We start from the raw sequence: 23,607 nt of genomic DNA, 5'->3' as shown, positions 1-23,607 counted from the left end.
ACATAGGAAACAGCCTTATGCCAGGTCAGGCTATCTGTCTAGCTCAGTGCAAGCTACTGTTCTTCTGGCAGCAGTGCGCCAGGCTCTCAGGCACAGAGAGGTCTTCCCCATCACGAGCTAGCTGTGATCCTTTTAGCTGGAGATGTCAAGGATTGAATCTGGCTCTTTTGCATGCAAGGCATGTGGTCTATTGCTGAGCTATGGCTCTTTCTCTGGTGGGCTGGGCTAGTCATGTCGCCCAGTATGGTTGAGCAGAGATTTGAACCCAGGTCAAAATCCCAACGCTCAATCCAACACTCCACACCAGAGGCTGGCAACCTAAGGCTCATGGGCTGGGGTTGCTTAAGCCGCCCCCAAACGCAGCCACCTGCTCGGCGAGTCCCCACACGCTGCGCTAAACTAGCGCAGCGCGGGGAGGCTCTTCCACGGCTCTGGAAATCGCTTCGGCGCCTGCCCAGATGCCGGAAATAACTTCTGCGCAGGCACAATGTCTGGGCAAGCACAGAAGCGATTTCTGGCACCACAGACATGCACAGACATGATGTCCGATGTCTGGGCATGCGCAGAAGCGATTTCTGGCACCGCGGACATGTGCAGGATCTCCACGGGAGTGATCCGACCCATGCCCGGTAAGCTTTGCCAACCCCTGCTCCACATCATGCCATCTTCTTTCAAGAGCTTAAATCTTCTGGAAATTCACAAAGCGGTTCTGTGCTTATTGCAAGCTGACCCATTTTATCAGACTAGAGACCCCTTGCCAACAAGTAAGAAAGGTAAATTTTGGAAGAGTTGGGCTCAATCAAGTGAGGGAGAGGAAGCGACACATGCATGTCTGCGATGTGGTGTGTCCTGAGTAAAAGAAATCAGGAACATACACAATTTTCTTTGTGCTTTTGAAGGAAGGGGTGGAAGTTCTTCTTCTTATTATTATTAAACATTTTATTTAGGCGTACTTACAAACAAGCAAACAAAACAATAAGATATACACACTTAACCACAAAATAAGAAGAAAAAGTAAGGACAAAAGGAACATAAAATACCACACCCGTGTGACTTCCCTCCACCAGCTCTTGTCATCTTTAAATCATTTAAATTCTTATTTACATTGCATATCAATTATCACTGCAATTATTTCTTTTATGGTACTATTATAGTATAACATCAGGTCATCCTTACATGATATTACATGATGGAAGTTCTTTAGGTGAGAAGGAGATGGGGCTTGTCACTCTGATTAGTTGGGCAGGAAGAACTTTAGTCAGATTTTTAGACATTGACGGATGAAGCTTGGACAGACCTATAACCTCCTACTGGGGCGCCAAGACATGCACAACTCTCTGTGTGCAAGGGCCGCCATGTTCTCGTCCATTAGTTGTGGAATGCATGCACAAAGGGGAATTCCTTGCAAACGCTGATCGTTGCCCATTGTAGATGTGAATGGGATACTCCTGCATGCATGGAACTCTCTGTCCATGTTGGTCCTCTGTGTGACTTAGGTATATGTATTTGACCTGTTCTTGTGGAATTTGCATGGAGGGTATCAGCCAGCAATTCGACCGCTTGTCTTGCTTTTCTCCTACCTTTCCCTCATGTGCCTGTGCCTTCTCCTTCTCCTCCTCCTTCCAGCCTCGGAACCCAACCTAAAAGTGCGCTCACGGTTAAAACAGAAGGTTGCAGAGAGGCGGAGCAGCCCCCTGCTGCGGAGGAAAGATGGGACCGTCATCAGCACCTTCAAAAAGCGAGCAATTGAAATTACAGGTGAGCCCAGCCAGGGCGGGGTGAGTGGGAGGGAATAGCTTTGGCTAGTGGCATTTGCATGAGAGAATAGCTGGGCATGGGAACGATGAAGTATTCATCACACCCTCCAGTCCTCCCCATCCAATTCCCCACCCTCAAATGCCTTGGTAAACATGGATTTGGGTTTTCTGAAGTAACTTTTAGTTGGGTCTCCAGAACATTCCATAGTGTTCCTTCAAAATGTGGAATCTTCTGCATTCATTCATCTCCACTTAACTTCCTTCCCGGAGGTGTAGAAGGCATATTCCTTTCGGCTAATTCCTAGCTTCAAATGGGTATTTGACTCCCATTTGTTTATTTTGAACTTTCTTGGTTGGGTCAGTAAATCAAGGAGGGAGGAAAGAGACGAGGTGAAAATAACACCCTCAAAAGCTTCACATGGGCTCAGGTGGGGGCTGTGTGCCACAAAGTGGGAGGAAGGGGTTGAGATAGCAGACTGGAAGTGACAAAGTTGGGATTCAAGGAGGAATGCGGCAAGTTGGTTTAAATAATGACTTAGAAACAGCAAACTGTGGATTCCCACTTTAAGAACAAACTGCAGGGTGTCTCAGGCTTGCACACCCTCCCCCCACTTCTCTTCTCTACCTGTGAGGAGGAGAAGCTTACAGTTTTAACTAACCGCATTTCCCCTTTGATGTCAGCACTGAAAACCATGGTTTGTTTAAACTATTGATTGAGAGCAAGTTAAGTTCTGAAACATTGGTTTGATCTTGGCCTGCTGCCAGTAACTGTATTTTAAACAAGCCACAGTTCCCAGAGCTCAGGCGTCAATAGGAAACTGTGGTCCATTTAAATGTTAAGCTTTAATATCTTTCTCAGAGGAGGAAAGGAGAGCTGAACATTACATTCTGATTCAAACTTTATATTTCGAGTCAAATCTTGTTCTTCCCTTCTCTAGTATGACCCTGTAACTATCAAAGCAAGTATCCATTTAAAGATTTATAAAATTCATAGTGATGTTAGGGGTTGAGGAAAGCCAAGAGCAGGTTATGAAAGTGAAGTTTTATTTAAATAAAGAATAAAGTTTTTCCCCCTATCCCCTTCAGATGCGCTGCTGATAAATTAAGATATTAATCCTGAAGGTCGTAATCTGTCCGCTAGCTATTTTGTTAGTGCAAGTGGGGGTTAGGGACAAGAGGGTTATAATCCAGAAGCATCTGCTGCTTCTGAAGGAATTTTTATTTTTGTTGGCAAAGGGGACAGCGGCAGGCTGGCAATCCACTATTACATAAGCACATGAGCTTTTGAAGGGCTGAGATTGATTATTCAAAACTAGACCTCTTTTTGGAAATAACAAAATACCTTTAGCTGATTTAGAAAGGTGAATGTAAAATTGCAAACATAGCAGAGCAGGGCAGAGGGGGAGAAGAGAATTCTAAATTTTCTTTACTCTCCAAAACGTGGGCCTCCCCAGCAATTTGAGCTTTGGAAGAAATTTGGGGGATTTTTCGCTGGCTTTTGTGTGGAGGGAGCCACCACGTCTGGCATATGTGAAGCCCTTTTCCAGTTTCTGAATCATGGAAGACTAAACATCTGTGGTTCAGATATGACAAGAAGATTTCAAAGTGCGATCCAGGAAACTCTGCAGTGCATCAGGGATTCCTTTTTCTTTTTCCTTTGGCTGCACACCACCTTCTGGTAGAGTGTATTTAAAAACTGGAAATGTCATAGACGAACTTCCCTGGAAGACCCGATAGGTTGCTATGCTACTGATCTCCCCCTATTGCTAAGCAGGCATAAGGTGTCAAAGGATGGGCCAAAGACAATTGGGGCAGGAGGGCCAGATGAATGGGAAGGCAGCCCGGTGATTCAAAAACTACTTTCATTACTGACACTGAATTTTCAGATGGTTCTCTTGCCACCTTGAGGACTTGAAACTTGATTATGTTTTGAAATTAAAGCTGAAATGCTCAGCAGCCTAAATTTTAGCACAAGGGACTGACATAGTAGTGATCTTCCCCCCACCCCCCTTCTTTGCAGTGTCTTCAATGTGCAACAGTGCCCCCGGATCTGGACCCAGCTCCCCGAACAGCTCCAACAGCGCCATCACAGAAAACGGGCTTACTGGCTCAGTGCCCAACATTCATACTGAGGTAAGAAGGCTGGTGGAGCAACGGCTGCAAAGCTTATGAACTGGTCTGGTATCATTTCTGCAAACACCATATAGGTTTCCCTCTCTTTATCTATGAACGTAGATTTTTCTCCCGCCATTACATTTTCAGCCTGTTCTTTGCTACTCTGAACCCACGCATGAAGCTTGCTGGGTGATTTTTGTGCTTGCCACTCTCTTATCCTTACCTTCCTCACAGGGTTGTTGTGAGCATAAAAATGGGAGAAATGTTCCTGGTGTGCTTCTTGGAGGAAGGCTGGGAAAGCAATGCACAGTGGTACCTTGGCTCTCAAGCTTAATCCATTCCGGGAGTCCGCTCGGCTCCCGAAACCATTCGGAAATCAAGGCGTGGCTTCCGATTGGCTGCAGGAGTTTCCTGCACTCAAGCGGAAGCCGCGTCGGACATTTGGCTTCCGAAAAACATTTGCAAACCAGAACACTTAATTCCGGGTTTGCGGCGTTCGGGAGCCGATTTGTTCAGCGACTAACCCATTCGGGAACCAAGGTTCCACTGTAATAAGGGGGGGAAGGGGGGTGGGTGGGCCATAGCTCAGTGGTAGGGCATCTGATTTGGGTCTCAAAGTCCCAGGTTCAATCCCCCACATCTCCAAATAGGGCTTGGAAAGTTTGCTGACTGAGGAAGTGTAACCAGATAGATGGATCCTTTTTTTCATATGTGGTGGACTTGTAAGAAAGTGAGGGCATTTTGGGAGACGATATATAATGAGATAAAAAAGATGTTTAAAAATACTATACCCAAAAAACCCCCCGAAGCTTTTATTGTAGGGGTTATAGGGACAGAAGCCCCCCCCAATATGATTAAGTCATTTACTTATGTTACAACTACAGCTAAGATTCTCTACGCACAAAAATGGAAAGAAGCAGAAATACCGTACTTTTCCGTGTATAAGACTAGGGTCTTTTTTTTTTACTAAAAATGTTAAAAAGGGGGTGTAGTCTCCCCCCATTTTCTTAATTTAGAGTCCCCAAAAATAAGGGGCGTCTTATGCACGGGGGCATGTTATACATGGAAAAATATGGTGCCCACTAAAGAAGAATGGATAAGCAAGGTGATGGATTATGTAGAACTGGCAAAGTTAACTGCTGGAATAAGAGAACCGGATGACAAAGGACTACAGCTCCCATCATGCTTAGCTGGCAAGACCAGTGCTCAAGAATGATGGGAATTGTAGTCTGAAAACAGCTGGAGATCCAAGTTCGGGAAACCCTGCCCTAATCCATCCAAAAATACCCCTCTCTGGATAGTTTGTCAGCTCCAAATCTTATTGTTCCACCCATCTCCCTCCCAGCATGGTTCAGAATGGAGAGATCAGTTGGGCACATGCCCGGTTTGGGCCAGGAAATTCTGTGCCAGAGATTTGTAGTAGTGGTGTTGGATTGAAGAAAGGGAGGGCAACTTCAAGCCCCCAAGCCTAATTAGACCTGTCAGGCCTCTCCCTTTTGGCCTTGCCACGTCCACCTGCCCTACATCGGACGTCATGTTTTGAAAGGGGCTTCTGAAGATGCACTCCACCTGCCAAACTTGGCCTGTTCAGGGCAGAGGGAGAGGAAGCAATTTGGCTCACCGGCCAGAAACAGTTCCCCACCCCTGTATTAAAGGCTAGACATGTGATTGTTTTTTTTTTTTTTAAAAAAAAAGCTGTACACCACCAGCCCCTTCCACACACACACACACCTGAAATTCTCAGGAAGCTGAATTACATGCGAAATACTCTCTGTGTGTGGTTTACATGCTTTTGTGGGATCACAGCAAATACGTAGCTTTGAAATACGTAACCACAATGCGTTTTGCGGTTACACGAGTGATAGAAGTGGTATTTTTGTGCATCCTTCCTCCACCAACCCACATTTCTCCCCCAGCCTGCTAAGAGCTGGGTAAAATAATTCACTAGTCGCATTTTCAAAGGCAGGACCCTCTACCCTGCTTGACTCGGTGCAAAAGGAATTCATGGGATAGCTGCTGCGTGTCTTCTAAGAAAGTGGGACAGCAACAGTTTAATCTGGATGGAAATGACTTTGCCATTGATATGTGCAATTGTGCACTGCTGAAGCTGACCAAACTGCCTATGTGTGTGCAACTGTTAGCGATTGCTGCCAGTGTGTGTGTTCTTTTCTGTGCACATACATTCCTGTGGGAGGTGCACACAATTGTCTTTGCATGGATGATTGCTTTATGTGTGTGTCAGTGGATCATTGAGCTTTGCAAGTGGATGGGAGCAGAAGAGCACCGGTAGAAACCAGAAACGGCTCCCAGTCACTTTTGCTAGTTACTATGGAGTGACTCATACATGGAGAAGGATTCTTCGGTGAATTATGTCTTACTTTCAGTTTATTTTTAGGTGCGTTTGTGAAAATGCATTTTTTTTCTCTCTCTCTCAAGTTAATATGGTGCTGAATAAAACAAAACACTAGATCCTTTAGAAGAAAAGAGCCACAGGCAAACTCAGTCACTACTCTGTGACAGAGGCTCAGTTCAGAAACCTCATTAAACCATGATTTGCGCCAATTCTAGAATACAAAAACTATGCTTTGAACTTCCAAACATGCATTAGAAATTGCCCCCCCCCCTTCAAGCACTCAGCTTCAAATGTTCACTTTTGTCTTTGTGATGCAGCAGACTCCGTAACTATAGTTTGTCGATTTGGACAGCACACCAAACCATAACTTGCACGAACCATAAAAAAATGGTTTTATATAGTTCAGCTGCGTCAGACCAACACGGCTACCTACCTGAATCTTGCACAAACCTTGACTTGCAAGCCCACTTCAGACGGTGGGTTAGTGGCTCTTGGTTTGTCATCAGTTGCATGTTATGTATTATCAGTTCAGCCAAAAACATAGTTAGCTTTCCTTTAACCATGGTTTGGCACGATGTTTGAGGTGAGCCGCTAACACACAGAAGATCGTGAACACCTTTTTTTGTTGTTTAGTCATGCCCGACTCTTCGTGACCCCATGGACCAGAGCACGCCAGGCACTCCTGTCTACTTCCTCCCGCAGTTTGGTCAAACTCATGCTGGTAGCTTTGAGAATACTGTCCAACCATCTCGTCCTCTGTCGTCCTCTTCTACTTGTGCCCTCACTCTTTCCAAACGTTAGGGTCTTTTCCAGGGAGTCTTCTCTTCTCATGAGGTGGCCAAAGTATTGGAGCCTCAGCTTCACGATCTGTCCTTCCAGGGAGCACTCAGGGCTGATTTCCTTCAGAATGGATAGGTTTGATCTTCTTGTAGTCCATGGGACTCTCAAGAGTCTCCTCCAGCACCATAATTCAAAAGCATCAATTCTTTGGCGATCAGCCTTCTTTATGGTCCAGCTCTCACTTCCATACTTCACTACTGGGAAAACCATAGCTTATTGAGTGTAGCACCTTAACAGCATCATCTTTTAAAATTTTAAATAGTTCAGCTGGAATATCATCACTTCCACTGGCCTTGTTATTAGCAGTGCTTTCTAAGACCCATTTGACTTCACTCTCCAGGATGTCTGGCTCAAGGTCAGCAACCACACTAGCTGGGGTGTACGGGACCTCCATATCTTTCTGGTATAATTCCTCTGTGTATTCTTGCCACCTTTTCTTGATGTCTTCTGCATTTGTTAGGTCCTTTCCACTTTTGTCCTTTATTATGGTAATCTTTGTACGAAATGTTCCTTTCATATCTCCAATTTTCTTGAACAGATCTCTGGTTTTTCCCATTCTGTTGTTTTCCTCTATTTCTTTGCATTGCTCGTTTAAGAAGGCCCTCTTTTCTCTCCTTGCTATTTTTGGAAATCTGCATACAGTTTCCTGTATCTTTCACTATCTCCCTCGCATTTTGCCTTCCTCCCCCCACCCACCCCATTTCAAAGTTCTCACTTATCATTTGCAGGCTCTTACTGAGGATTTAAGGGACATGGGTGGTGCTGTGGGTTAAACCACAGAGCCTAGGACTTGCTGATCAGAAGGTTGGCGGTTCGAATCCTCGCGATGGGGTGAGCTCCCGTTGCTCGGTCCCTGCTCCTGCCAACCTAGCAGTTCGAAAGCACGTCAAAGTGCAAGTAGATATATAGGTACTGCCCCGGCAGGAAGGTAAACGGTTTTTTCGTGCACTGCTCTGGTTCGCCAGAAGCGGCTTAGTCATGCTGGCCACATGACCCAGAAGCTGTATGCCAGCTCCCTTGGCCAATAAAGCGAGATGAGCGCCGCAACCCCAGAGTCAGTCACGACTGGACCTAATGGTTAGGGGTCCCTTTACCCTTTACCTTTACTGAGGATTTAAAGGACTTGGGGGGGTAGGGAACCTGTGACCCTAGATGTTGCTGGCCTACAACTCGCATCATCCCTGGCCATTGGCAGTGCTAGCTGGGGCTATTGGGATTTGGATTGCAGCAGCAGCACCTGGAGGGCCACACATTCCTTACCCCTGATTTAGACTACTCCTTGTTGTTTTATTTATTGTTTTATTTATTGTTTCATTTGAGTTAATGCGTGCACGAGCCATGGTCACACATACTTCTGTTTAGCACTAGAGAGGTGTTAAGGTGAGGATGCATTCAGAACATAAGAAGACCCAACTAGTCCAGCATTCTGTTCTCACCGCAGCCAACCAGATGCACGACAACACTCTCCCGGATTGTGCTTCTCAAAGGAGCAAGTGTTTCCGCTCATGAACAAACCTTGTGCCACCATAGAGAGAAGCTACTTCCTCTCTGGAAAGAAAAGCAGAGGAAGAGAACCCTGGAATCCCCTCATGTGACTTCTCTAGGAGAGTGATGATCCTAGTGCATGGGGGAAAGAGCTTTGGCATCTCTCTCTCTCTCTCTCTCATGCACAGTGGAATTCTTTCTTCCCATCTTGACATCTGCCGAGCTAAGCTGCAGATCAGAAGGGTATGTAATTACCTCCCATATGGCAGGTCCACCCTCCCCTCCCCCAGTCACTTAAAGACTTAGCTGGACTAGTTAAGGAGGACGCCCCTTTGTTATAAGAAGAAGCGCCATCTGCTGGTCTTTGTGCGCTTGTCCTAAGGAACATCTTCAGCTCCTCTTCTGATCCTGAGATGCAGTGCTGACATCGTCAGTGGAAGGGCACCCTTGAGAATTTTCACCAGGAAATTTTATTTCTTCCAACTCCAACATTATAGAATGATAGAATTCTAGAGTTGGAAGGGACCCAGGGGGTCATCTGGTCCAGTTTGCCTGAGTCCCATGTCATAGACCTACCTTTTGGACACCACAGTTCTCTGATGAAATCCAACATTTAAATACCATCTTACAGTGGTACCTCGGGTTAAGTACTTAATTCGTTCCGGAGGTCCGTTTTTAACCTGAAGCTGTTCTTAACCTGAAGCACCACTTTAGCTAATGGGGCCTCCTGCTGCCGCCGCGCCGCCAGAGCACAATTTCTGTTCTCATCCTGAAGCAAAGTTCTTAACCCGAGGTACTATTTCTGGGTTAGCGGAGTCTGTAACCTGAAGCGTATGTAACCTGAAGCGTATGTAACCCAAGGTACCACTGTATACAGTGAGGGGGGAAAGTATTTGATCCCCTTCTAAATTTGCCAGTTTGTCCTCTGACAAAGAAATGACCCATCCATAATTTTAATGGTAGGCTTATTGTAGCTGTGAGAGACAGAATAACAACAGCAAAAACCCCAGAAACCCAGAGGATAAAAGTCTGATGTGCGTTATAATGAGTGAAATAAGTATTTGATCTCCTATCAAGCAGCCAGGTGTCAGACTACCTGGTCTCTTCACTGTATGTAACGAGCTGAGATTAGAAGCACCTGCTGTAAGGGAGAGGTCTTACCTGTAATCCCAGCTCGTTACGGTACCTGTACAAAAGACACCTGTCGACAGAAGCAATCAATCCAGCAGATTCCAAAGTAGCCACCATGACCAAGACCAAAGAGCTGTCCAAGGATGTCAGGGACAAGATTGTAGACCAGCACAAGGCTGGACTGGGCTACAGGAATCCCTCTAGGATGGACTGGGATGGTTCATGATTTAGCCGCAGTGATCGTATTTCAGTAATTGATTGAGACTCAGAATTAGCCCCTTGATTACTGTGGATTTGTCCGGGGAATTCACATTATTCATTTCATTCTGTTCTCCCTGTGCGCTGCACCTTACTCAGTCTCGTAACAACTAATAACTTCGTTAGTCATTATGGCCATTTTTCTCACAACAGGGTACCTGCTGTCTTTTGCAGAATAGGTTCATTCATATTTTGTAATTGGTTACCACTTAGATATGTTTCAGTTCTTCAGCAAATGGGGCTCAAGGGTTAGAAATATCAAGTCTAGCGGAGAATAAACCTTTGTATTTGCAAGCTGAATATCCTTTCCCACCTTAGCTTTCCATTTAACACAGCAGCTTGTCACTTGCCATTTTTTTTATACCATTGCTCCAGTAATCTACAGCCCTTAAACCGCCTCTCTGACAAGTTCCAGAGAGAGCGCTATTCCAGAGAAGGCCATCCTATTGGGACTTTTTTCTTGTATGTATGTCAAGCTCTGCTAACAGTTCCAGCTCCTTTTCTTATGATAAATCTGTTATGACTTTGCTCCGACTAAATTACTAGAACTCAAACACCAAGAACACTTGAGGAGCTCTATTACTATCAAGCTCTGAGAAATATCAGGAGTCCTACACAACTTTTAGAAGACACCTGAAGGCAGCCCTGTAACTGGAAGTTTTTAATGTTTGATGTTTCATTGTGTTCTTATATTTGTTGGAAGCAGCTCAGAATTGCTGGGGCAACCCAGTCAGATGGGCAGGGTGCAATTATTATAATTATTATTACTATGCACTTATAAAGCATCCAAAATTTATTAAGCACCATGTAGAGATTTCATGTTGTGCACATGGAGCTTGGACATTCAATGCACATTTCTCATTGCAAAGAATGTGAAAAGTTTGTCTTAAGTCTCATAGATTTCAATGGGGCCTTTGTAACTAACTTGATCCAGCTGATTCAAATGCTGCTGAACTTGGAAAGTTTCTGGGCAGTGCCTTCTTCCTATTTTATGTCACCTACACCTTGTGCTAGAGTGCCACTGCGCGCCTTCAGGGGAACACCTGCATGTCTTTTGCTTTGTTATATCTACAAACATTGTCAGAGCTGCATAACGTCAAAGCTTGTTGCTGTTTGCATAGTTAAAAAGGGTCACTTGCTATGAAAATTAATAAATAAAAGGATTCAGATGAGACGTTAAAAATGGCAACCGTGTGAGTCCCTTTGAGACCCCTGAGGTGTTCCTTGACTGACCATAGATCACTACATTTAAAAGTTCAGCCGTGAAGTGAGTTGGAATTTGTTAGCAGACGTAACAACCTTTTTGTGACTTTATTTTTTTTTAATGTACGTTCTTATTCTAATTGCAATATTTTTTTTATAAACACCTTTGGGTGAAGGATGGGCTGTGTACGCAAATACTGGGTGGATAAATAGATACATGGACTTAATTGGGAGTGGTTGTCTGAACACAGATTGCAATTACGTTCTTTTCCCACCTCCACAACCATGCAGACTGCATGTGAATTGCCTTTTGCTGATGTGGAAGTGGGGGGCTGCCTTCTTTAATTGACTCATGAATTCATCCCTTTTTTTGCACAACATTGGGCTGGGTACCTGCTGGTAATTTTTGTGGTGTCTTTGCCTCTTGGACACACCATGTAGATACATGCAGTCTTTTAATGTGCCGCAGAAGACTTTGTTGGCATATACATTTCAAGACCAATTGAAAAAACAAGCCAGCCTTCTGGCATATGTCCCAGATGTCTCTTGCCATGCTAGCTAGATGATCAAACCAATAGAGCTGGGAGAACATGGCTGTGTTTCCCCACCTCCTCTCATATTTTGTTGCAGTTTCTTACCCTTCTGTCTCTTCTTATATCCTCCCTTCCCTGCAATTATATACAGCAGATGCTGCCCCAACACCGAGCTGTCACCATGGATGGGTCAGCTAGCCAGCTCAGCTTGTACACTTCCCCGTCTCTGCCCAACATCTCCTTAGGACTACAGGCTACCGTCACGGTGACAAATTCACACCTCAGCGTGAGTACATGCTATCCATAAAACGTAACAGAAATCATACAGTGGGTGCTCTGGCTCAGACACCACCACCACACCTGGCCACCGATGCCCAGGCGCCAACAGCCCATCTAGCACAGCATTTTGTCCTGTAAGAGTGGTGAGCCGTGTTACTGCAGGGAAAGTAACTAACCAAGAACAATTGTAATAAGTCAAGCCTCTGCTTAGGACCCAGAGGCTGAAAGTCAGAAATACGCAGGTACCGAAGTAGTTATTTTGGTTAATTAATTAAATAGCATTTCCGTAGCGCTTGATTGTTAAGAAGCAGCGGCAGCTATTTAGCACTTTGCAACAGTGTAAAATCAAACCTTAAAATTATTGGTAGAAAAAAAGTTCAAAACAGTTCTCTAAAAGCATCCAGAAGATGATTAAAATCAACAGTAGCTCAAAAGAGAAAAATTGCAAGTCACTTCCACATGCCCTGATAGGCTTAGCCTAAATGAAGCTGTTTTAAGCAGGGGCCAAAATGAACGTACGTCAACTAGGCACCAGTTCCACACTAATTTTAGCTGTAGGATTTATATACTACCTTTCTGCCAAAGAAACCCAACGTCATTGACAGCTTTTAAATATTAAAACTGTGTTTCCCAAACTTGGTTCTTTCTCCAGCTGTTTTTGAACTACAATTCCCATCGTCCCGGACCACTGGTCTTGCTAGCTAGGGATGATGTGAGTTGTAGTCTGGAGACCCAGGTTTTGGGCACCCGTTACAGTCGTTCCTTGGAAGTCAAATGGAATCCGTTCAGAAACCAAAGCGCGGCTTCTGATTGGCTGCAGGAAGCTCCTGCAGCCAATTGGGAGCCGTGGGAGCCCTGTCGGACGTCCAAGTACCAAGGCGTTTGGGATCCAGGCTGCAATTGTATTAAAACAACTACATTATATAAAATGTAGAATGACAAGAGTGTTCTCAGGCTGACAGGAAGCTGTTGTCACTTCCCCCTTCCCTCAAGTCACATAGAACTCCAGGGAAGTTGTGGAAAGAACTGCCTTAACATCTCTATCAGGCTGCTGAGAGTTCTGTATGTATTGCTTCATGACCCAAGACCCTGTGCTGAAGCCTCACTTTGTTGGCCAGTGGTTTCCTAAACTTGGGTCCCTCGCCAGCTGTTTTCAGACTACAACTCCCATCACCCCTAGCTAGCAAAACCAGCGGTCATGGATGATGGGAATCGTAGTCCGAAAACAGCTGGAGCAGCGGTTCTCAACCTGTGGGTCCCCAGATGTTGTTGGACTACAACTCCCATCATCCCTGAGCTCTGGCCTTGCTAGATAGGGGTGATGGGAGTTGTAGTTCAACAACATCTGGGGACCCACAAGTTGAGAAAGGCTGAGCTGGAAAGAGACCCACGTTTGGGAAAGCCTGGAGCCAGGCTAGCGGGTGGAAGCGGGGAGAAACGCAGAGTTTAAGGAACTCCAAAGAAAGAAACTATGAGACTTAAGAAGCTGGGAAGGGGAGTAGCAATAGCGGAGCTGGAGTGGGAGAAGAGAGAGCAAGGCTTTAGGAGTGGAAGAGGGGGCACAAGTTCTGGGGTTAAGTTGGGACATGGTAGAGCAGGAAGGGACCTCTGGGGAACTGGCTTTCCTATAGAAGGGGAAGGTGCCAACACAAAACAACAAAGAAAAGCAGGTGGGGTGTGGGTTTCACGTCTTAACTTCCTCTAAATCAGATGTTCCCACCAGCCCCAGCATTTCCCAGTCATGCTGAGCTGTAGTGCAAAACATATTGAGGGTGCCGGGTTGGGGAAAGCCGGCCCTGAATATTTCTAGTCGCCAGTGCTGCTGTTGCGGAGTTATGAGTAAAGGACAGGCGTCACTCCTCTCTCCTCAGTCGCCTCATCGTGCACATGCCAGGCTGAGGCGCATTTAGGACAAGAGTGACTCCCTCAGGCTCTATAATAGAGTTAGCGCCATTTAGCAGTAAGTGCCTCACAGTTACGGAGTAGACCTATTCACACAGGCATTTACTCTCAGGCGCAACGGTGCATAGTTGTGGCGTTAGCGCTGCATCTCTCGGGATTTGTATGTGAAGCATTTGATCTTCCAATCCTGCCTTCTTCCCTTCTTACAAGTCCTGGAGGCACTTCGTACAAGCAAATCTGTGGGCAAACTTTCTATCATACCCTGACCAGGGTGGGGGCGAGGGGTGGAAGGTTTGCTGGGGTAAGTAGGCAACACTGACAGAGACCACATAAAATGGCTTCAGGGGTACTATTTATGTTACATGTACAGTTGCAATCGAAATTATTCAAAACCCCCCCCAATAGCAAATCAGGCTTGTTATTATCAAAATGTGCAAACTTTCAGCTGTTTGCTACGAGCAAATCAAACAAGAGCGATTGAAACAGATGTTCCAAGTGGTTTCTTGCAACTTATACTTGCTCCACCTTATTCTTGCTAAACAACTCTGACAATCCAACATGTTGCTATGCAATACCGCCTTGATATTTTATGTGAGAGGGTGATATACATATGCTTACAAACATAAATAAAAAAATAAGATGTTAAAACCCTCTGGTTCTTGCTCCAGTCCTACCTTAATTTCTCCCCTGCCCTATCGGACACCCCACAAATTGCAGAGGCCCCAGTGTTTGATGATTCCACCCTCATGAGTATTTTAAATGTCCTTTTCGTGGGTTCTTCTGCTTTGTGTTATTCTTTTTTTCTTCTTTTTTTACAAGCTTCAGTCTCCAGGTTTTATTTTCTCCTAAACCAACTGGTTCCCAGCTGTAACCTATTTATTGCTTTCCTCTGATGACAAGCACCAAACTTGGCTCAGGCTTAGGCACTCAGGACTCGTGCCCAGTCTACAGCTTGGCTATTTTCAGCCTGAGGAGTTGGAAATAGCTGAGTGGCAGACTTCGCATTCTGCTGGGCTCTGCTGCGATTTGTTTTCCTCAACCCTGAGTAGGAAAGAGCTTACAGTTGTGCATGTGTGTGCTGTGAGCACCCATGTTTTGATTTTGTTGGGTGCTGCTCCCCTAACACAGCGCCAGGCAGTGAGGAACGGCCTCTCCTTCCTCTAATTCTCAGCGGCACTTTTAAAATGGGTGTGAATTTTGTCTAACCCGTCTGTCTCTCCACTAAAATGGGATCTTAACTGAATTTGAGTGTCTTCTTTTGGGCTGGAGGTATTTCTGTGAGAAGGGGAAGTTGTAACATAATAGCTGGTGAATTTATGAGTGTCTTTACAGTAGTTGGCCTGTATTATTTACTTGTTATTGGTGGTTTTTTTCAGATTATTTGGGTCTGAATATATTTTGATATGCTTGTATCCTATAGTGTGTGTGTGTGTACACATACACACACACAGAGAGAAACATATACAGTGGTACATCGGTTCTCGAACGTCTCTATTGTTGAACATTTCGGAACCTGAATGCCGAAAACCCGGAAGTAAACGCTTCCGTTTTCGAACGGACCTCTGAAGTCGTACGGCTTCTGCTGCACGTTTTTCAATTTTCTCAGTTGCATTTGCAGCCAGCCCTTTGCGCCTCGGTTTTTGAACATTTCGGAACTTGAACGGTCTTCTGGAATAGATTGCGTTTGAGAACCGAGGTACCACCGTATAGGAAAAAATGAGAGTAATTTGGAGGATATTTCCTGGATGCCTCAGTGCAGACTTTTCATGTTGGTGACACACTTTTTAGACATGCATTATTTCACGACACAGTAATTTGGTTTTATTAGCAAACCAGAGGTTAAACTAGGCTTTCTCAACCTTCGGCCCTCCAGATGTTTTGAGACTACAGTTCCCATCATCCCTGACCACTGGTCCTGCTAGCTAGGGATCATGGGAGTTGTAGGCCAAAAACATCTGGAGGGCCGACATTGAGGAAGCCTGGGTTAAACTAACCCCTTTCCAGCCCCGGGAGGAGCGTTGGCGCGACACACCTACAAACTTCAGTGGACACACATGTTGCGGCACACAGATTGCAAAGCTCTGCCTTAGTGCAATATATAATCGCTACCATTCTAAGCCCTGCTGCTGCTGCTGCTGCTGCTGCTGCTGCTGCTGCTGCTATTACTACTACCTACTACTGCTACTACTATAGAGCCATCTCTCAAGCTGTGGCTCCTGCAAGCCCACTCCATGGCTACTCCTCTCCTTGTGTTGATTTTGGAAAGGGGAATCACGGAAAGGGCTTGCGTGCGGTGTTTGTGTGCATAGGCCCAAAGCAAACCATTTCAGGATCAGCCTAGAACTCAGGGAGAATCTGGGTATAATCCAAAATCAACATATGAGGCAAGGTTGATGGAGTGGGCCAAAAAACAAAACAAAACAAAACACACGCTCCCAACCATTGCACGCACAGTGAAAGAAATAAGTTTGCCTTTGTAAACTCTAGACGCGATAGAAACCAGGTTAATGTTTTGTCACTGTTTTAACATTCAAAATGGTGGTGGTGGATAGTGGATCTCAGGGAGGTGACTGACCATTGCCGCACTCTTGCCTATGATTATAGCAAACCCTCTTGGCTTCCTCCCAGGGTGGATCTGATTTAAGTCAAATCGATTTAAATCATGATATAAATCACTACTCAGTAAGACTTGATTTAATTTTTTTTTTTAACAGAAAGACTCATTCTTGCTGGTATAATCATAATATTTACAACCAGATGAAGGTTTCATTTTGGGGATAATAACAACAACAACAACAATAATAATGTAGTTTTTACAGTTATATCAAAAATTACTGATTTGGTTACACTTTTAGAAATACATAGATAATTATGAAATTATTGTGAGGTTTAACAAATTTACTGTTTATATTTGGATAACTTTTCTGCTGTACTTTATTGGAAGGAGAAAAGCAATCATATCCTTAATAACAATTTAAACAATTAATTTGAATAAAACAATAACATTATAGCATGTGTATCCACGTTTGTTAACTGATGTGGTTAAACAATTAAAAAAAAAAAAACTTAGACTGAGTTTTAGCACACATGAAAAACTTAAAACAAATCCTTATTTCCTGATTAATAGCCTTTGGACTCTAATGTAACTTAAATAGAAAACTACCTTTAGAAAGATTTTTCCTCCAAAAGCATTTCATTTAAAAAATCCAATTTAAATTAAAAAAAATCTGATTAATTTTTTTAAAAAATCTGTTTGTTTTTTAAAAAAAATCATTGATTTTTATCCACCCTGCTTCCTCCATTAGGCCTCCCCGAACCTTTCCACGCACCAGGAAGCCGAGCGCCAGGCCATCCAGTCGTTGCGCCAGGGCGGGGCCTTGACCAGCAAGTTCCTGAGCATGTCGTCCATCCCCAGCTGCCTTCTGGGGGTGGCCCTCGAGGGCGAGACAAACAACCACGGCCATGCTTCCTTGCTCCAGCACGTCCTCCTCCTGGAACAGGCTCGGCAGCAAAACACGCTGATTGCTGGTGAGTGCGGGGGCGGGGTGTGTGATTCTGGCAACGTATTGGTGCAACACACAGGCGAGCTTGTACAGGGTGGAATGTAGCATTTAACCACTGTTGTTGGCAGTAACCAGCTCGGATGTGGGGTGCCAGGAGGGTTGCTTTGCAGCGGAAGTCAGTGACATCATCAGCGGAGGCAGCTGACATCATCAGAGCAGGCAGCTGAGTACTATATTCTTCCTCTGGTAGAAGGTGGCACCTTTCTAACTGCTGTTTCCATGTGACATGTCCCTCCCCCCCCACTGATAAATAGCGGGAATTTGTTGTGAGAAATGGGGAATTTCAAGCTCACAAATCGATTTGTGCGTTCGCGCTGCTGCAGAAACTGCGGCAAGAGCAGTCTACGCCCAAAAATGGAAAGACTGGCTTACAAAGATGATGGAATATGCTGAGATGGCTAGACTTAACTGTGAGAATTAAGAGAACAAAATGAGAGGGGGGGGAAATACTTCTCTGAAGAATGGAAATATTTTGTGGGGTAGTTGAAAAATATATCACGGTTACGTTGAAAAGTGTGCGGGCTTGGCAGTACAGCAACAGATGAGAACTTGTAATTTAACCGTTAAGAATTAACATATATAATGGATGAAATATAAGTAGCGCAGCAGCTTTGTAAGGGTATTAAAAGAGCACAGTGGATGGGAAGTCAATGGATAGGAGAGATTCATTCTGATTGTATGTAAATCCAAGCCAAATAACTTTATTGTACTAGCCGTTGGCCATGACAAATCTGAATGAAAAATAAATACAAGCAACAGGGGTGCCACATCACAAATAAGAGTGCCTATTTAGATCTCTGCGTCTCCCTCACAGTTCACTGCTATACTGTCCAGGGTCTTCTTTTTTATCGTTTGGCTGCCAAAGCGAAAAGGGCGACTTTACGAGTCACAGAAGCATTTGCATCGCTAAAAATGCCCTAGGGCCTTCACTGCCGGGGAGAGAATTTTAGATGAATTTGTAAAATTTGTAAATTTAATTTAAAATAGTACTTATATATTAAAAAATACGCAGCCAGAAACCACCCATATGAATGAAAACAAACCCTGAGGACTAGCGACTTGGCTTGTGGCTTTTCGTTTTGAAGCGGACTGCAGCGGCGTAATGTCGAAAGTGCCTTAACGATGCCTCCCTCTCTCACCCCCCCTACAGTTCCTCTGCATGGCCAGTCTCCTCTGGTGACGGGGGAGCGTGTCCCCTCCACCCTGAGGACGGTAAGCAAGCTACCTCGGCACCGCCCGCTGAGCCGCACCCAGTCGTCTCCGTTGCCGCAGAGCCCTCAAGCGCTGCAGCATTTGGTTGTGCAGCAACAGCACCAGCAGTTCCTAGAGAAGCAGAAACAGCAGCAGATCCAACTGGGAAAGGTGAGTAAAGGAGGAGACGACAGCTCACTGATCACAGTTGCACATCAGGTGGCCCTGAATAATAATAATAATAATAGTAGTAGTAGTAGTAGTAATAGTAATAATATTTATACGCCTCCCATCTGACTGGGTCGCTCCAGCCACTCCAGGCAGCTTCCAACACAATAAAACGTCAAACATTAAAAACTTCCCGATACTTGGAACGCGAGCGAGGCCCCAACTAAACGAAGATCGGCAACTTAAGTTTGACAGAATATGGGCAACTTGCAGACTTAACATATAGAATAAGAGAGCCAGAAGAGCATATGTTTAAAGGAGACTGGAAAATGTTTGTCAAGTATATGGGAAATAATTGTGTACAGCAGAGAACGCTGGCAGCTTTAAGATAAATTCAGCAGTGTAGATAATCTTTGACAGATGTGATAATGGAAAACCGATTGGAATAGTTTTTGTAAAATATGTATGCAGGCGTACACAAAACGAACCGTGAAAAGAGAAGGAGGGAAGTCGTTGATACTTTAAGTATGTAAAATGTTTATTTGAAATTGTAAAACAGAAAATTCAATTTAAAAATTACATATAAAAAGACTTCCTGTTGCAGGGCTGCCTTCAGATGTCTTCTAAAAGTTGTGTAGTTCTTTATCTCCTTGACATCTGACGGGAGGGCGTTCCACAGGGCGGGCGCCACCACTGAGAAGGCCCTCTGCCTGGTTCCCTGTAACCTCACTTCTCGCAGTGAGGGAACCGCCAGAAGGCCCTGGGAGCGGGACCTCAGTGTCCAGACTGAATGATGGTGAATACAGTGGCTGCTGTATGGTAGGCTGATCTAGTGCAGTATGGAGAAATGAGAGGCATGTCCTTCCTGCCCCCCCTTGTTGAGCACCCCCTGCTCCCCGAGACTGTAACATCCTTCTTGGCACCTCCCTTTTCTAGTATAGGCGATTTGAGTTGCACAGGTATTTCTGTCAAGTTTCCTTTCTGCTACCAGCTGAGGAGGCTGGGGCTCAGAGACTCCTTTCGGTCTGAGTGCTGGTTCCCTGGTGGCTCAATATGCACCCTCCCCCTCGTATCAGTTGCAAGTTGCCCATCACGTCTCAGCATGTTCAAGTCCTCTTTTCCTTTTCTCGCCCGCTCCGTTTGCAGATCATCACCAAGACCGGTGAGCTGCCTCCGCCCCCCACCACCCACCCAGAAGAGACTGAAGAGGAGCTGACAGAGCAACAGGAGCCCTTGGGCCTAGGCCTCAGCCACGGGCCCTTTGTGGTGGACGGGTCAACGGAGAGCGAGGGCACGCAGGAGGACCTGGAAGAGGAGGAGGAGGAAGAAGGAGGCGGAGGAGGAGAGGAGGAAGAAGAGAGTGTGGTGGAAGAGCAGGGCTGTCTCCGATTGAAGGACGAAGCCGGGGAGAACAGGCTCGAAGAGGAGCAGGAGGTTGAGGAGCTGGGAGTGACTTACAGGCAGGTGAGGCCGCCGTACGAATCCGTTGCCGAAATCTGTGTGGGAAGAGTCTCTTTCGAAGGGTGGAGGCGTATAAAAAGGAGGGGGTGGCTTGAAATCCCACCCCATGAATCGGGGGTCACCTGTTCCCGCCCCCTCAAACATCCAAAGTGTATGAGAGACTTCCTGCTCTGTTCCTCTTTGCACCCGTGTTGCGATGGGCTCCCATGGGACTTTTCCAGAATTCCAAATAGGCCCACCGGGCCAGAAAGGTTCCCTGTCCCAACCTTTCTCATTGGGCTGATCCACCAGGGCTGCCCTTAAGTTCTTACGAGGGAGTGGAAGATAGCCAGTGTCTCCTTTTGAGCAGGGGTTGGATGGCGCCTCCTCTCAATCCTTTCAGCTGTCTTGTTCTGTAAAAGAGGGCATAGAGCTAAGGTGGCGCACAGGAGCAGCTGGCAAGATGAAGCCCCAGAGCATCGAGGAAGCTCACTGCCAAAGGACATGAGCCTGGAGAAGGAGGCGGAAGGCCGCCTCCGGCCCCCATCCCTCACCCCCACTCACCCACGCCAGCGGTGGCGAAGACTCCCGAAGAGAAAGTGACTCATTTCCCACCTCTCCGCCACCCTCCCTTCTGCCCTTGCTTATGTGCATCCCTTCCGCTTCCCTGCGTCCTCCTTAAGGATGAGTCACTTGTCTTTCCTTCTTTCATTTCTTCTGCGCACCTAAATATTTCATCAGCCTCAGATGTGTGTTTGGCAGGCAGATGAAAGGCGCTGTCTGCAGGGGTGAAGCAGGGTGGGGGTGGGGAAGAGGCTTTGTAAAGAATCTGGAAGAGGGTAGTGTGGGTTGAAAAGAGTGTAATCTTGGAAGCTTAGCCAGGAGAGCAACGTGAGCATTGCAAGGGGTCCGTTGGATGTAACAGTTATGGGGAAACTTGTCTGCAGCAGTCCAGTGGTTAAGGTCGATGAGAGATGTGTACCACAAATAAAATCACTGTTAGCTGGAAGAGCATTTTATCGTAGGCTCATACTGTGAATACATATCCTACGCCCAACCCCGATTCAGGTTTGCATGTTGGGGTCTGTGACCATCTGGCTCACGGTGGTTGCTGGAAATTGCTGCATAGGTTGCGGTCAGCCACCAGTGTGTCCAAAAAGCTTAGTCCTTAGAATCCCATCTCAGACAGAGAATTCAGCATCCCGAGACTCTCGGCTTTGATGTTTTGTTTTTCAAAGCGAGTTGCCCTCCTTTTTGGCAGCGGAAGTAGGCTTGGGTGTGCGGAACAGCAGCTGGGGAAGGGGGCGGACACAGGACGTGCAGGATTTCAGCTGGGAGTAGTGAGATCTTGCTACCCAACTTGGCTCCTTGCTTCTCCCCAGCAATAGTTTGGAAATGGAAAAGAAGTTAAACCAAACAGTCATATGCCTATGTTTGCAGTGTGTATAATTTATTACAAGCCACAGCTGTTCGGAGCGCACAGCATGCAAGTCACTCTTGGTGTGCAGAAATCCGAGGCTTCAAAGTGCAAAATGTATGCAGTTCTGTATGTACTGGGAGGAAGTTTTCACACAAATTGATCAGCGAGCACAGTCTGCCTCATAGGTGCCCGTACAGTTTGGCTAAACCTGGCCACATGTTTTAAGCTGCTTAAGTATTAAGGTAACAGAGCCATTTGAATGTTCTTTCTCTCCCCCCCCCACTTTTTTTGGCTGTTCTCCTGCACACAACTCTGGCAGGTGTTTGCAGATGCACACCAGCTGCGGCCCGTTCATCTCTACCAGACGCCCCTGAGCATCGGCACGCTGCCCCACCAAGCCCTCGGCCGCACCCAGTCGTCACCTGCCAGCACTAGCCTGAAGAGCAGTACAGCTGAGCCCTTGGTCAAGCACCTTTTCACTACAGGTAGGAGCCGATACAGACCCCTCTCGCGGAGACTGGAAGGCAGGGAGAGAGAGCCTTGGGTGTGTGCAAATGGGGATATACCTGCCCATCAAGAAGCAACGTTCCCTTTTCTGAAATCTCCTGTTCCGGGTGTGCAAAGAAAAGACATTCTGCACATGCTTGGGAATATACTCTTTCGTTTACTACACCTCATCCGTTTCAGGGCTCTGGAGCTGATGAGGTCTGTGTCAAATTCATTATTTTCTGCAGGGCACATCTCTGTCAACCGCCGCGCAGGCTGAGCCTGGGTGTGCTTTGGGGCAGCTTGATGTGCTGTAGGAGGAGCCTTGCTTTAGTACGGAAAGCTGGGATGTCTCTGGTTCTTTGGGGGTCTCTTTGGCCCAGGGAGTTCCTTGCCAGGATTGGTCAGTGGTTGGGGCAGGCCGAAGACATTTGGTGACCAAGGCAAAGTAGAAAACGGTGCCTCTCCCCTGGTCAACAAGGGGAGTAGAGCCTGGGAGAGGTGGTCTTGGGGCCAGAGGCATAAAAATATTCAGTTTGCTTTTGACTTTTGTCACAGCAATTTTCTCACTCAGAGCTCTCCGTTGCTTAGCAACTTCTGATTTGGTTTGCTACCTGGGCTCCTTCAGTAGGGCAGGGCAGTCAAAGGAGCAGGATTTAATTTGAACCAGTCACCCCCCCCCCCATTTATTTAGCCCTGTGTTTTGTGTTGACTCATATGGAATACTGAATGCAATTGAGCATGTGCAGAGTGTGTTTCCTTCCACACAAAGGACATGACTGACTCCTGTACTCCACGAGGGGGAGGGCAGAACGGCTTTCAGCGCGGAGAGTGCAATTTCCTTTGAACTCCTGCACCTTTAGTTCCAAAAGTCACTCAAATTAAATCAAACCACCTGTGGCTTGTGAATCATTCCAGCATTGCCATGATCTCACTAGTTTCCCTTCTCTTTCTCTCCCCCGCTCCTCCCCACTATCCTTCTTTCCTGCCCTCTCTCACAGGCTTAGTTTATGACACTTTCATGCTGAAGCATCAGTGCACATGCGGAAACACTAATGTTCACCCAGAGCATGCTGGGAGAATCCAGAGTATCTGGTCCAGATTACAGGAGACAGGGTTGCTAAGCAAGTGTGAGGTAAGAATCTTCAGAATGGAAACCTTCTGCCAGCAAATGGTAAGGCACCTAACAAGGCCTTGGGTTGAAAGGGTGAGCAAATTTTAGGGCAGGTGTTTCCCAAACTTGGGAAACTCTTGGCTGTTCCTGGACTACAGCTCCCATCATCCCTAGCTAGCAAGACCAGTGCTCAGGGATGATGGGAACTGTAGCCCAAAAAAACAGCTGGAGACCCAAGTTTGGGAAACACTGTTTTAGGGAATGGTTTTGCAGCGTCAGGACGCGCGCCCCCCCCAAACCTGGAATGTCTGATTAACAGGATCATTCCCCACCCTGAAGCAAAGATATATAGGTCTGCAAAATCACAAC

General features: G+C 46.0%; 2 protein-coding genes across 11 annotated transcripts in view; both read left to right on the top strand.

The window, feature by feature from the left end:
- LOC310747967 (uncharacterized protein) overlaps nucleotides 1-23,607 on the top strand; it is a 176,968-nt gene that overhangs the window by 67,733 nt on the left and 85,628 nt on the right. The window lies entirely within an intron of this gene.
- The window catches only part of HDAC5 (histone deacetylase 5), a 117,100-nt gene that overhangs the window by 64,732 nt on the left and 28,761 nt on the right, over nucleotides 1-23,607 (top strand). For 4 of the 10 annotated variants that reach the window (XM_083582501.1, XM_083582504.1, XM_083582499.1 and 1 more), the window contains 8 exons: nucleotides 1,627-1,758; nucleotides 3,778-3,890; nucleotides 11,827-11,961; nucleotides 17,162-17,384; nucleotides 18,570-18,781; nucleotides 19,925-20,242; nucleotides 21,958-22,123; nucleotides 23,126-23,259. In XM_083582501.1, coding sequence (XP_083438627.1) covers nucleotides 1,627-1,758; nucleotides 3,778-3,890; nucleotides 11,827-11,961; nucleotides 17,162-17,384; nucleotides 18,570-18,781; nucleotides 19,925-20,242; nucleotides 21,958-22,123; nucleotides 23,126-23,259 — 1,433 coding nt within the window. The remainder of the gene's footprint in view (nucleotides 1-1,626; nucleotides 1,759-3,777; nucleotides 3,891-11,826; nucleotides 11,962-17,161; nucleotides 17,385-18,569; nucleotides 18,782-19,924; nucleotides 20,243-21,957; nucleotides 22,124-23,125; nucleotides 23,260-23,607) is intronic. The other 6 variants (XM_083582502.1, XM_083582505.1, XM_083582500.1 and 3 more) reach the window with 2 other exon arrangements.

Source organism: Podarcis filfolensis, assembly GCF_964270895.1.
Source record: "Podarcis filfolensis genome assembly, chromosome: 13".
In the NCBI taxonomy this organism is placed as follows: Eukaryota; Metazoa; Chordata; class Lepidosauria; order Squamata; family Lacertidae; genus Podarcis; species Podarcis filfolensis.
This window is presented reverse-complemented; position numbering and strand designations above follow the sequence as displayed.